The 14544-nt window shown below is 34.8% G+C and overlaps 1 protein-coding gene across 2 annotated transcripts; it reads left to right on the top strand.

Annotated features, from left to right (window-relative positions):
* Positions 1-6488: 6488 nt before the first annotated feature.
* LOC108564741 (neprilysin-11-like) lies at positions 6489-14177 on the top strand. Of its 2 annotated transcripts, none has more exons than XM_017923853.1 (9): positions 6489-6776; positions 8465-8949; positions 10302-10454; positions 10511-10716; positions 10888-11034; positions 11100-11355; positions 11447-11600; positions 11657-11904; positions 12092-14177. In XM_017923853.1, the coding sequence occupies exons 1-9, from the start codon at positions 6692-6694 to the stop codon at positions 12419-12421; spliced, it is 2064 nt and encodes a 687-aa protein (XP_017779342.1). In that variant the 5' UTR covers positions 6489-6691; the 3' UTR covers positions 12422-14177. The 2 variants fall into 2 exon arrangements, with proteins under 2 accessions (XP_017779342.1, XP_017779341.1); XM_017923852.1 differs by having other exon boundaries at positions 11085-11355.
* The last annotated feature ends 367 nt before the right edge of the window (positions 14178-14544 follow it).

Below are 14544 nucleotides of genomic sequence, written 5' to 3'. Positions count from 1 at the left end.
TCGGCGTTTAATCGATTTCTGTTTTTTGTTTTTATGTTCATTAAAGTGGAAAAGCCTTGTTCACAAAGGTAGGTTTTTGCAAAAGGCAGCAATTTTTATACCGCCTGTGCAATTTTGAAAGCCTTTGCAGCCTTTGACAACCAAAAAGACGACAAGATTTGCTTTGGTCTCAAATTGAATACAGTATTGGATGGAAGTTAAAGAATTGCCTCTGCCAAACCTGGAGGTTCTTCTGGTATGTTAGTAATTTAACATTTAAAAGGATCTACAACCCAATTCACAGTTTGTACATCAAGATGTGAAAAGTAGTCAGAGAACCGCTCTCTGAGTTTGGTAAGATGAAATTAGAAAAATTTTCCAATTACCCAAAAAAAAAAATAATTTTTACCCCATTTTGGGTAATTTACCCCGGTTCCCCGACCGCTGAACTAAAGATTAGCCAGAAAACCGTTTGGAACATTTGCATAAGACTGGTCTCAAGAAGAAACTTCAAAAAGAACTTTTTACTTCTCAAAGTTAGGAAAAATTTAGTGATTTTTTTAACATTTTGTCCTCTTATTTAACAACCTTTTGTTTTAATTGTAAATATAAATACTCTAATTAAAGTTTTCTTTGTATGTATTAGCTTTGTATGATTTGCGTGTAATAAGTTATCAAATTTACAAAACTTTTTTACTGCATTGTCACCTTATTTTATCGTATTATTTGACAACCAATTATAAGTATAAATACTCCAATTGAAGACAAATATACAGGTTTATAACTACTGTCGCTTTCGTGTAAAAATTTGTCAAATTTAAAGTAATAACTTTAGTACTATTTGATGAAATCGGATATATCTATAAGCGGCGGTGATTCAACAATGTGTTTTCAAGTATAATTGTGCAGATGAATGGGCCAGTGTTAACTAGAATGTATTAGCGTTAGTGTACGTGTATGTATATTAGTATGCATTGTGTTCTAAGAGGGTTGTTTTGGGAATCGCACAGTATGGCACTAAAAGGGCAATAGGAGCCATGTTTGCCTGTTCGTCGGTTATGTAGATCTGTTTATTCAATTACCGCATACACGTTATAAAGCTGGTAAATTGGGATATACGCATCTACACACATATTCAACAAACTCTCTCACACACACTCACAGATCCCGGAAATGCAAACCGGAACATCCGCAGACTCGCGCACAAATACACATAACATATACAAATAAATACATAAAGCAAATTTCTCTCTTATATTTTTTTTTCATTCATTCATAACAAATGTGTATACGTGTACATACGTACACGTTATGTTATTACATTCGTTCGTTTCTTCTCTCTTTCTCTCACAATTTTTTTTTCCCCGGAGCTACTTTCATCCGCCAGTTTCGCAATTTTTCTTTGCTCCAACTAATTTCCCCAAGCACTTTAAGTGAAGATAAAAACGGGCGTGCATGCACGGAAATGCTCATCTAATATTTAATTTCAGCTATATTTGCTGGTTCAACATTCAAATGAGTTTCGTCCACAATGCGGATGAAAGAAGGGAGAGAGAAAAGAAAAATGTTCACAAAGGTAACAAGAGAACAATTGTGCGAATTAGAATAAAATGAAGACCTAAAATCAATGGAAACAGATGGAAATATTTTCTATTTCAAAATCTATCTGACCGTTTAGAAGTTATAGACTTCAATTTTAAACGTTTTTGGGAACACTAATTATTACATAAATTAAGCATTATCGGTAAATAATACTTCAACACCTGCTAACTTTTCTTGGGGATCGTTATTTTTTTTGTACTATCTGTGCTAAATTATTAAGGGATGATAATTTTATCAAATATAAAAACTATAATAATTACAAAATGAAGAAAATAAATGATTAAGTTAAATTGAATAACTGGACATAATTTGTATCATATTTCGTTTTTATTTCTAATTCATTTCACCCCCATCACAACACGTTCTCTCTTTTTTTGTATTCGATTTTGGAGCCCACACGCAATTTAATTCCACGCGTAAAATGAATTTTATATTAAATTCCGTCGTGGATATATAAAGCCTAACACACACAAAACATAAAGAAAAAAAATACGATGGGAAAAACCTCTTTTCCGTTCAACCCCCTTTTTTTTTCTCTCCAAGTCAATGTTACACTTTCCTTATATTATTTTTTTTTCGGGGAAAAAATTGTGGCCATTCGGCAGTATCGATTGATATCCAAGTGCGGAGCGAGAGATAAACCCGGCGTTTCCAATTTAATCCCGTAATATCAGAAAATGATGTTGTTAAGAAATTTGAAGATGAATTAGGCGGAAATTTTCGTTATATAATGAGGCTATTATTTTGCTCGCTGAATCGTTTATGGGCGATGAAAAAAAAAATAAAGAAAGAACGGGTAAAAGGAAAGAAGGAAAAAGTGAGCGTGGAGGAGGAAGGAAGGAAAAAATTCGCGCGAGTAATTACTATGCCGGGAAGTGGAGAGTTCAAGGGTAGACCGAAAGGGCCAATATCCACTTATTTTTGACTCCCGGTAGCAGCGAGAAATATATATATTATAATCCCATTAAACTTTACATACTTTTCCCCAAGTAAATCCCATCAGTTTTAAGCTTTATATTATATTTTTTTTGTGCTGTTCGTTTCTTAATGTTGTTTCTGAGAAGTGCTTCTGTTCTGTTCATTATCGGGGAATTTGATGAGGTGAAGTGGGGAATTGCGTTATGGGTTTCGTGGAGGATTGTGTTTCCTGGACACGTAGCCGATGGATTTTTCTGGTTGCATCTGGTGAAGAGAGAAAGAGAGAAGAAAAGAAAGAAAACGAGGCGATTCCTGCAGTATTTCTCCCAGGACCATTATCCTCGTCGTCGTCGAAAAAAGCGACTTTAAGAACCTCGTTTCCAGTTTATCTTTTACCTCCTAAACTCTTTAACGACAATAAGAGAAAACCGAAATTAATAACGTTTTCTCCGTTTAACATTCAATAAGCGCGCCGCAAATGTAATCGGATAAGTTTTGCTGCGCGGGTGGATAAACGGGCGGAACGGATAATAAATATCAATAGTTTTAATGTCGAGGTGCTCGGAACTCGGAAGAGTTTAAAAAGGTACTGTCTCTATGTTTGTGTATATATATGAAAGTATGTAGGTGTATGTCTGTGTATGGTTGAGGATTTATGGTTCATTACTTTCGGTGGAACATAAAGTGAGCAAGTGCTATAAATTGCGAATTTGTACATGATGATAAATAATAACCAATTGCAGTTATTAATCAAACTAGCATTGGTTCACTTCGCCCAACCCTTTCCTCCTCTGAAATATTGCTCTATCTTCGGCCAAGTACCCAATAAATTCACATATAACAAAAAAAAAACAAACATCGAGCATTGTCATTTCATTAAAATTCACATGTTTGTAACTTAATTTCAACTTGTATTTTTTTTTATGAGAATGAATCCAAATATAACTGGTAACCATTATCACATATGATCATAACTCGACAAATTTTCATATGAAATTATATTAACCTTGTTAATTATAACTTGTAAGAATTTTACTTGAAATAATTTAATTTTGAATAAAATCAAGTTAAAATTGTTACATGGTAAAATACAAAACGAAGCAAATTTTTTTTTGAAAATTCATGTGATTATTAACTTATTTTTATGTCTTTTATAATTAGAAAATTAACTAGGAAAAAAATTATTATAATTAAGTTTAAGTTGAAAACTCGTAAGAATCCAAATAAAGTAAGTACATAATGAAGAAAGTTTTAAGTAAAATAGAAAATACAAATTTTATTCCAATTCATATAATTCTAAATATACAAAGAGAAATTTCACTAATTGTTCACATTACACATCAAGTGAATGAAAATGCAACTGAAATCAATCAAATTCAAATACTTGAAAACTCATGTAATAACTAAGAATCAAAAGTAAGCAAATTATGAATGAACAAAGTTATTTTGGTAAAGAAAAGTACATTAAAATATAAGAATTTTACATAATTAGAAAATTAATTACGAATTGTAGGAATTATTAATAAATAAGTATTAAAATACAAATGTGAGAAGCAATGATATTTCATTAGAATTTATGTGATTAATTAACTACGAAAAATAATTATTGTAATGAAGTTAAAGTTGAAAACTTTTAAGAATTCAAAGATAACAAATTAATAATGAAGAAAGTTTTAAATAAAATGTTAACATTTTATTAGAATTCATATAATTCTTAGCTAATTCTACTAATTGTTAAAAAATATCCAAGAAAAATACAACTGAAATCAAATCTACGAATTATTACGTAATAACTAAGAATGTAAAGTAAACAAATTATGAATGAACAAAGTTTTATCGAGAGAAGAAAATTTCGTTAAAATTCGCGTATTTTTTATATTAAGTTTCGTGACAAGTCTGCCACAATTGGAAAATTAATTAGGAATTGTAAGACCCTAAATATTTAATAAATAAGTCTTAAAATATAAATGTGAGAAGCAATGATATTTCATTAGAATTAATGTGATTAATTAACTACGAAAAATAATTATTGTAATGAAGTTAAAGTTGAAAACTTTTAAGAATCTAAAGAAAACAAATTAATAATGAAGAAAGTTTCAAGTAAAATGTTAACATTTTGTTAAAATTCATATAATTCTTAGCTAATTCTACTAATTGTTAAAATATCCAAGAAAAATGCTACGAATTATTACGTAATAACTAAGAATGTAAAGTAAACAATTTATGAATGAACAAAGTTTTATCGAGAAAAGAAAATTTCGTTAAAATTCACATTTTTTTTTATTAAATTTTGCGTTAAGTCTTCTATAATTAGAAAATTAATTAAGGATTGAAAGGGCAGAAATTATTAATGCATAAGACAAATTATGAATGTATAAAGTTCTAATGAAAATACAAAAGTGAAAAGTTTTAAACTTTTTCATTAAAATCCATATATTTATTTTCTTCTAACTTAGTTTTTAAACATATTTTACAAATAATTTATTTAAAAACTGATAATTTCAAGGAAACGAAGAAAACATAAGTTATTGCTCTTTTAGAATAAAGTTTTCAAACATTTACTAATAATTAATTAATTATAATTTGTTGGGAATTATACGAAAGATTTATTTTTTATTTCATATTAATACTTGCTTAAGTTTTCGTAAAATCTGTTTAACGATACCATAAAAATCGTGTCGCACTTTGTTCCCCGATGTATAATAATTTTACTGCTTATTGCGGGCGCCGAAATAAACAGCTCCAGTCAATGTTTATATCATCATCACCATCACCATCGCGCCCAGCTTAACGGCGGGAAATTGGAAAATGATGCCTCCTTGATCTGCGCTTTTATTGGGAATTACGAGCGGTCTTTAAAGGTCCGAGAGGCTTCGACGCAAGAAGGATAAACTCCACGAATGACTTTCGAAAAGTGCACACAGAAAGAGAGAGAGAGATGTAACGTATATAAACATCAACTACTTCCACTCAAATACCATAACCGTAAAGTAGCGAGAAGAAACTTTTCTATTGCGTCTCTTACGATAGAAACTTCGGACATCCGCCACACACAAAAAAAAAACAAAGAGATGAGATGAAAAGATGGGATGAAGATGAAAAAAAAAATAGTGGAACATGAACTGAGGCGAATGCAATTACGGCAGATTTGCATACCAATTGGAAAATGTATATAAAAAAAAATTGACTAGAGGAGGTTCATCGTAGGTGATGCGAGTTTCCTGCGACAGGATGAAAATAAATCGTTTTTTTACTGTTGTTGCTCTTATTTTTTTGTTGTTGTTGCTGTGCGGTGTTGGTTTATAGATTCACAACGAGACGAGGCTCGCATGAAAAGTGTATGTTTTTTTTGTTCCTTCTGCGCTCTTCCTCGACGGTCTGAAAAGAGATTTCGTTTACATGCGGAAAATTTAAATTGCGCCTGTGGGAGGAATACGGTGCAAGATATTTTTTAATCTATACCGGAGAATAATAAGGATGAAAAATTGCGGTGAGGTGAGCTGAGCTGAGCTGAGGTGGAGACGAGACGAGTGTCGGAGGGAGATGATTATGATATTGAATAAAACATCCGGGGTCGATAATGATCTGCATTTCGGAATCCGGGCGGGAATGTTATTCATTGCGCGGCTTCATGAGGGGATTCCCAGGGAATGAGGAAGTGTGTTGTGTGTGTGGATGTGTATTTAAATAAACAGATTCGGTTTGGATGCGATGTGCTTACATCGGGGCTAATTACACTAACGAGATTACGAGCGTAAACCGTGGGTCCGGGTCTATTCAAATGTGTATTCAATCGGGTATTTAATGGGTCTCCGTGGAGAAGGTCGTCGTCGTCGTAGGATCCGCAAGTCGTGTTAATTTCCGCCTTGCTGGCAATTAACTCCTTTTCGGAGAGGCCGCCGGATGGTCTTGATTAAGGCTCTTGCGTGACTCAAACGACGCCTTGACCCAAGTCCACCTACGACGATCACAATTGATGGCAATTAAAAGCGGAGATGTTAGGTGATGTTTCGCTGAATTCAGTATGAAACGATATTTTTACGCGACTTGAACTTTCCATTTGCGCATCTCTCTTACGAATTTATTCCTGTGTTTATTCCTTATTTGGTTCTGCTTCGGAGCTTCGCTCTCTTCATCGTTCCCGGCGGAGTGGAGATTTATTTAAGCGAAACTACCTGGGGATTTTTTACTCATGGGCAAGAAGTGCGCAACTTTTACGTTAATCACCCTCATCGGAGCCCTGTGCCTCCTCCTGGCTCTATTCATAATATACTCAGGTATGCTTATCCACCTAATACAGTTACAATTTAGGTTCCAACGTTATAAAGAAAAATAAAGAAGATACACTTCTTCTTTTTATCCTCCTCTTACTTCCTTTACAATCAAAACTTAACAAATGATCTACCATATTTTAACTGTACGAAGGAAATTCTTACGTAGAATCAAATTAATGAAAAAAAAAATATGCTTTCAAGTTTTAATGCAGCGTTTTCGAAACTGTGGGGCGCGTGGACTAGTCTAAGGAGACGCGCGAATATTAGTAGCAGTGAGCAATTTTCCAAATATCTGCTAAAGTATAGATACATTCCTGTGCTCTTATCCATATTGCTGTAATACGCGTTCAAAGTTGAAAAATTGAAATTAGAACGTTCAAAAAAAGCAGTGTTTTCACATTTCATTGATTTACTCGAAAACTATCATAGATATAATGAATCCAATATATGCATATAAAAGCTGAATGTTTGGGGAATGCAGCAAGTATCGATATATTACTGTGGTTTTATCCATATAGCTGTAATTCAAATTCAAATTTGAAAAAATGAAAATAAAAGCAGTGTTTTCACATTTCATTGATTTTCTCAAAATCTATAATAGATAGAATTAATCCAATAGATGCATATGAAAGCTGAATGTTTGGGGAATCTAGCAAGTATCGATATATTACTGTGATTTTATCCATATAGCTGTAATTCAAATTCAAATTCGAAAAAATGAAAATAAAAGCAGTGCTTTCACATTTCATTGATTTTCTCGAAAACTATAATAGACAGAATTAATCCAATAGATTCATATGAAAGCTGAATGTTTGGGGAATCCAGCAAGTATTAATACATTCCTGTGCTCTTATCCATATTGCTGTAATACGCGTTCCTTTTATGAAATGGAGGGAGGTGGGAGGCGCGAAATTGTTACATACTTTTGAATGAGGCGTAGTAACATCAAGTTTGGAAACCACTGTTCTAATGTATCTATTTTATCTACTGAAAATTGACTTTTCAACTGAAAATTTAGTAACTTAGCTATAAGAGAAACCAGCATTTTTCGATTCTCAATAGTTTCATGTATTATTTGTATTTTATGAGAGTGATGTAGCTAAGATTAAGGCGATTCCAACAACCTATGGCATCATGATTTTGAAGCGATTTTTGATATAAATATAGGAAAAACATAAAACTGTAAAGTATTGAAATGCACAGTGTTGATGTATATTTCACATTTATAGTACAAACTTGAAAAGAAATCCAAATTGGTTCAAATTGTCCTAATTCTTGAATTTTGTTCATTTCACACGATATAAATTGGTGATCTAATAGATATTTATTGTATTCTGTATTTTCAGTTAAATTTTTAATTGGTTCTTGATAGAAATAAATCAAGAATAAAGAATCAAATATTTATTTTCAATCACTTATTGAATTAGGAATTTTTCATTGTTTCATGGACGTTTTTCATATGTATACGAAAGTAATAAAATTATATTGATTTATTATTTTTTTTTTATAGAAATTTATTTATTGATATAAATCTCTCCGGCCCTATTTCTACCCCTTTCGGGTTTAACAGCCACCACAAATTTTTTATTGATTTTCGGAATTGAACCAACGACCTTTCGTATCAGATTTTCGTGATATTGAAAATATAAATAATAATTATAGTAACACTGTATTATTGTATAATTTTTCAGGTAGTTATGAGACCTGCACTAGTAAAGAATGCGTGAAATCTGCAAGCGAGATGTTAACTTATTTGGATACAACGGTCCAAGCCTGCGACAACTTCTACGGTTTCACCTGCGGCAACTTCCATAAGGACGTCGTCGATGAGAACGAATCGCTGATGAGTTTCCTGAAGAACTCGAAACTGAATCAGGTCCGGCTGATGATCGAGGAAGGGGACGTACCGAAATGGCAACCGCTGCACAAGGTCAAAAGTTTTTATCGGTCGTGCATCAACGAAACGTCCATCGAGGAGGACAATTTGGCGAGGATCAGATCCGTGCTACGGGAGATGGGCGGATGGCCGCTCCTGGAGCGAGGCGATTGGAGGGATAACCTCTTCGACTGGAAACGGGCCACACATCAATTGAGGAAAATCGGATTCGAGTTCACGCCCTTCTTGCATATCCAAATCGATATCAATATTTACGACTCGTCCGCACACATCCTCAAGGTACTCAACCAACTAAAGCTGTTTACACAGTCATCCCTTATTTGTGACATGTCAACATTCAACATTATATATATACATACTATAACGAAGCACATAACTTATTATCCTCCCCTTGTTCGTCGAATTTCATCGTTGTAGTGTTGTAATCAAATAGAGGAGTTTATTACTATTCGCAACGCCAATGTCACTTCAGGGACCGTAAACGTTACGTCACTTTTGAGCGTGATAATTTCAATATTACCGCAACTACACTATGCATAAATAGTTGATAAGTCTGATACAAATTTAAATTTTATGTCCCATTATGGTTTTAATGCAACATTATATTAATATTTTATACATTACATTCTATTATGAATATACCTATTAATGCAGCGTTTTCCAAACTGTGAGGCGCGCCCTGGGGAGGCGTGGACTAGTCTAAGGGGAGTTCGAGTAAGCAATTTTCCAAATATCTGCTAAAGTATAGATACATTCCTGTGCTCTTATCCACATTGCTGTAATACGCGTTCAAAGTTGAAAAATTGAAATGAGAACGTTCGAAAAAGCAGTGTTTTCACATTTGATTGATTTACTCAAAAATTATAATAGATAGAATGAATCCAATATATGCATATGAAAGCTGAATGTTTGGGGAATCCAGCAAGTATAGATTCAAAGCTGAAAATTGAAATTAGAACGTTCGAAAAAGCAGTGTTTTTACATTTGATTGATTTACTCGAAAATTATAATAGATAGAATGAATCCAATATATGCACATGAAATCTCAATGTTTGGGGAAGCCAGCAAGTATAGATACATTCCTGTGCTCTTATCCATATTGCTGTAAAACGCGTTCAAAGTTGAATAATTGAAATGAGAACGTTCGAAAAAGCAGTGTTTTCACATTTAATTAATTTACTCGAAAACTATAATAGATGGAATAAATCCAATTTATGCACATGAAAGCTGAATGTTTGGGGAATCCAGCAAGTATATATACATTCCTGTGCTCTAATCCATGTTGCTGTAATACGCGTTCAAAGTTGAATAATTGAAATGAGAACGTTCGAAAAAGCAGTGTTTTCACATTTCATTGATTTACTCGAAAACTATAACAGATAGAATGAATCCAATATATGCACATGAAAGCTGAATGTTTGGGGAATCCAGCAAGTATTGATACATTCCTGTGCTCTTATCCATATTGCTGTTATACGCGTTCCTTTTATGAGTTGGAGGGTGATGTGGAGGCGCCAAATGATTACATACATTTGAGGGAGGCGTAGTAACATCAAGTTTGGAAACCACTGTATTAATGGATTAAAATAAGTATTACTTTTGTTTGTGATCTGCTCTGGATGTTTCTTCAGATTTCCAGCGGAATGTCCGAATTCTTGAGCGATATTCATGGAAGATCGTACAGGGACTATATGACGGAGACTGCGGTTTACTTCGGCGGTGATAGGAATAGAGCGGAACGGGAGTCTAAGGAGGTCGCCGAGTTCGAGGATAGATTGCAGAAGGTTTGAGCTCGTCCTCGGAGCGCCAATTATCCGACTATAAACAATGGCTATCGTAGATCTTGAACAGGGTTAAATATGCAGGACCGAGCGGTCCCAGGACGCTGGCTCAAGTACAATATGATTTCCCAGGAATTCCCTGGGTCGATTACGTCAATGGCATCCTCTATCCCACTACAACCGTTACCCACGATGAGCCGGTCACCTTTTCCGATCTCGAGTACGTCAGGGATTTCCACGAGCTTCTCGAAAAGACACCGAAGAGGTACATTCTTAATCACATTATTATTATTATTGATCACATCACATCTTATTACACGAATCCATTTACGTTAACTATACTTTAAAACTAAAACTATAAAATTTACCCTTAATCTGTATTTTATTAAAGATAAAATTTTAGAAATGTTATGAAATAAGATTTACAAAATTCAAGGGTTGTGGCGAACTATATGGCTTGGCACGTGATACAGTCTCTGATGCCTTACTTGCCGGATAAGTTGAGGAGGATCAGGGATAAACACAATCCGGGAAAGAAGCCTCGGACTCGCCGCGAGGACTGCATGGATATAACGAGACAATCGTAAAGCCAAAAAAGAAAAAAAAAACTAAATCAACTGACATATTGCAAAGTTTAATACTTTCTAGTCTACCGGAGATAATTGAAACTTCGTACGTGCAGCGGTATGTCTCGGACGAGGCCAAGAGGCAAATAAAGGACATCATAAAGTACGTGAAGAAGGAATACAATAGAGTGCTCGAGAATCTGGATTGGCTGGACGCGGATGCCAGACAAGTGGCCAGAGCTAAATTGGCCAGTTCCAGGGATTACATAGCTTATACCCAGGAAGCCATACGCAGGAAGAATCAGCAGCAGCAGCAGCATACAGGACCACGTTTAGAAGTAAATATTAATAACGTGTTTTCATTTCGGGAATCTCGTTAAAACGGAATTAAAACTTTACCAATATTTCAACCGCAAATATTAATTTCAGGTGCGTGCGGATGTCGACGAAGACGGGGATTTCCTCGGCCGATACCTGAACGTAAGCCTACAGAATCTCAATAAGGAATACAGGAGATTAATCGAACCCGTCCACGAGGACGAGGCCAACAACCTGATCTACTCCATCAAAGAGAACACCTTAGGTAATTAGTTTTGACAAAAATTAAAATTCACACAAATTGTTTTACAAATTTTACAGTTTTGCCCTCGTATTATCTGCAAGGGCTTTTCTTCAACGAGTTCCGACCGCAGTACATGAACTTCGGAGCGTTGGGCAGTTTAATTGCTTACGAGTTATCGAACTTATTCGTCGAAGGGAGACGGTACGATTTGTATGGAAATTTAAGGGAATGGTCAACGTCGCAGAGTTTACTCAATTACGAGAACAGAGTCAAGTGCATCGAGAGCCAATACAGCCAACTCAACGTGCCTGGAATCGGCAAACACGTATGTAATAAACGAAAATTCATTTTAAAAGAATCTTCGGATCGAATTTAGCCTCTTCGCGCTGCAGATAAGTGGTAATTATTCTATTTCACTTCCATTTACCGATCTCAATAAAACTCTGTTCATATAACTTTCATAAGAATTTACGAAAGAAAATCATGATTGAATTTTTATGTATTTTCTTTAGGTAAATACAAACTTGAGTAGAGAAGACGATTTCGCTTTACTCCTTGGAAAGACAGTGGCTTTCGAGGCATACCTGTCCTGGGCCGAAGGGCACGAGACCGAGCCTCACCTTCCCGGCCTCCAGTACAACCCTCGCCAATTCTTCTGGATATCCTCAGCAATGCCGGAATGCTGGTCCCTGGATACCATGCGACCCAATCCGAAGACGCATCGTTCCATCGCGCAACTAAGGGTTCTGGGTCCGTTGCGTAACATGGAAAAATTCGCCGGCGACTTCAGATGCCCTTTGAACGCCCTCATGAATCCCGAACGCAAGTGCACCGTTAATTAGAACGAACAATGCCGAAGATTTCCATCGACCTTTTCGAGAGTGAGCAAAGAAAAAAAAAGTAATAATAGGGAAGAAGTGCAAACCGTGCGGAAGGCCTTCATCATTATAATAGATCAATCGATGCTCACCTATTGTTGCTGTTGTCGTCGGAAATTTAATTAAAATAAATCGAAACGTTTTTTTAAAATTTATTTTCTTTTACTGCAGGTCGGAAAACGCTGAAGTAGGCGCGCCCTTTGCAACTTTTGTTCCGAACTACTGACCGGAAACTTTTCGCAATTAAATCGCAACTCGCGCACAACTACAACTCATCTTCAACTTCAACTCCATTTACATTAATTTATCCGCGCGCTTTATCAACTTATCCAGTTTCCCATCTATATTATATAAAATAAATATTATATAATATTTTTTTGTATTCTATTGGCGAAAATATTCGTTAATAAATTACGGAAAGCGATAAATTCGCGCTGAAACTGAAAAGCAAAAAAAAAGTATTGTACAACGTGGGAAACAAAAAAAAGGAATGACACGCACGCCCTCGTGTGGAGTGTTATAAAACTATTATTGCAGCAGTAAAACCATAAATTACCATTCAAAACGTCGTAATAAACTTCGAAACGTCGCTACGTTTCGGCATCCGGAAAATGTTTAATTAAAAGCTTTAAAAAATGGAAAAATAAAGATGAAATGGATAAAAAAAATGGGGATGCTTTTCTTCAATCGTAAATAATTTGTTGTGTTCCGATTGAAGTGCGGTCTCTCTATGCGAATGGGCAGCCGCGAGGGATGAACGAGGGGGAAAACTGATTCAAATGCAGATTAATGCATCGCGCGTGTTCAATTAAGAGTCATCCCCATCGTGTGTTCGCCGTAAAAATGAATGCGGATCGCGAAATTGGTTCGATTGCGAATTTGCAAACAAAAACACTGAAAAAAAAATTGAGCTGCCGGAAATATGGAAAACACGATACGAAAGCTTTTTGTTATTGTTGTTGTCCTTTTTTTTTTCATTTTTTTTGGGGAGAGGAGGAATGAATAAAACGCAGCCGAGGGTTGAAAAGAGAAGATTTAGTTTTGCGTTGTTGGGTGTGGAGGAATGGTGATGGCAAATTGTTTAGGTTTCCGGTTTTGGGTTTGGGTAATCTCGGCGATGCGATATTGTTTTCGAATTGGTGAGGGTCGTGCTCGAGGGTAGATCGATTGTTAGTGCCGTAGCTGCAGGTGTGGGCAATGTGTTAGAGTTTGCAACTGCATAATGTTTCTAAGGGTGGAAACTTGTAACGGTTATGATTATTACTCTTTCGTGATGAGCTGATTTCTGCGCGGCCTCTCTGCAATTACGGATACCATCCGGTTTTCCATCTACACACAAAACAATATACATATATATGCATGCATTCGGTGGCAGCGATTCCCAAAATGTTGCGGTTTTCCGACTACGATTTTCATCGAACCTAGGTTAATAGTTCTGGTACGTGAATTCATTATCGCGCCTACTCAATTCTAACGGCTTCCAACGTAACACCAAAGGGTCCATTGCTTATGGAAACTCGTATACTTACACTATACATTTATAGATCATTACGTTCCCGAGGTTTATAGCTTATTCACCGTAAGCTTGCTTTCGAATTTCATAATTGAAATTTAAATTATACTCATAACTTGTTCATTTCACAATACGTAAAGTACAATACATATTGCACTCAAACCCTAATATAAAGTAACTTCAGGAAAACTGAAACACATAACTTGTTTAATCCACATTTTGTAAAATACAATACATATTACTTAAAAAATATACACAAACTAGAATTACGTAAATCCAATTTGTTTCATAAATCAATACAATACAATTATAACAATGTATAATTATTTTACTTCAAGTTTATTTTGAATGATTATATTCCATTAGAAAACTATACTTTTTCATGATTTTGAGATGTTTTAAATAGAATTTTCATTATTTAACTTTCCTATGAGCTTTGTATTCTTGGTTTTCATATAACGGAGTATGAATAAATTGGATTTATATAAAGTCTGATCACGTTATAGAAATTTTTACTGTTTTACAAATTTATTTTCAAATATATCGAAGTTTAGGTAGAATATAACATTACTGT

This window comes from Nicrophorus vespilloides, unplaced genomic scaffold, assembly GCF_001412225.1.
Source record: "Nicrophorus vespilloides isolate i.1.1-1 unplaced genomic scaffold, Nicve_v1.0, whole genome shotgun sequence".
NCBI classification, from domain to species: domain Eukaryota; kingdom Metazoa; phylum Arthropoda; class Insecta; order Coleoptera; family Silphidae; genus Nicrophorus; species Nicrophorus vespilloides.
The sequence above is the reverse complement of the archived record's forward strand: the minus strand, read 5'-3'. Positions and strand labels throughout refer to the sequence as shown.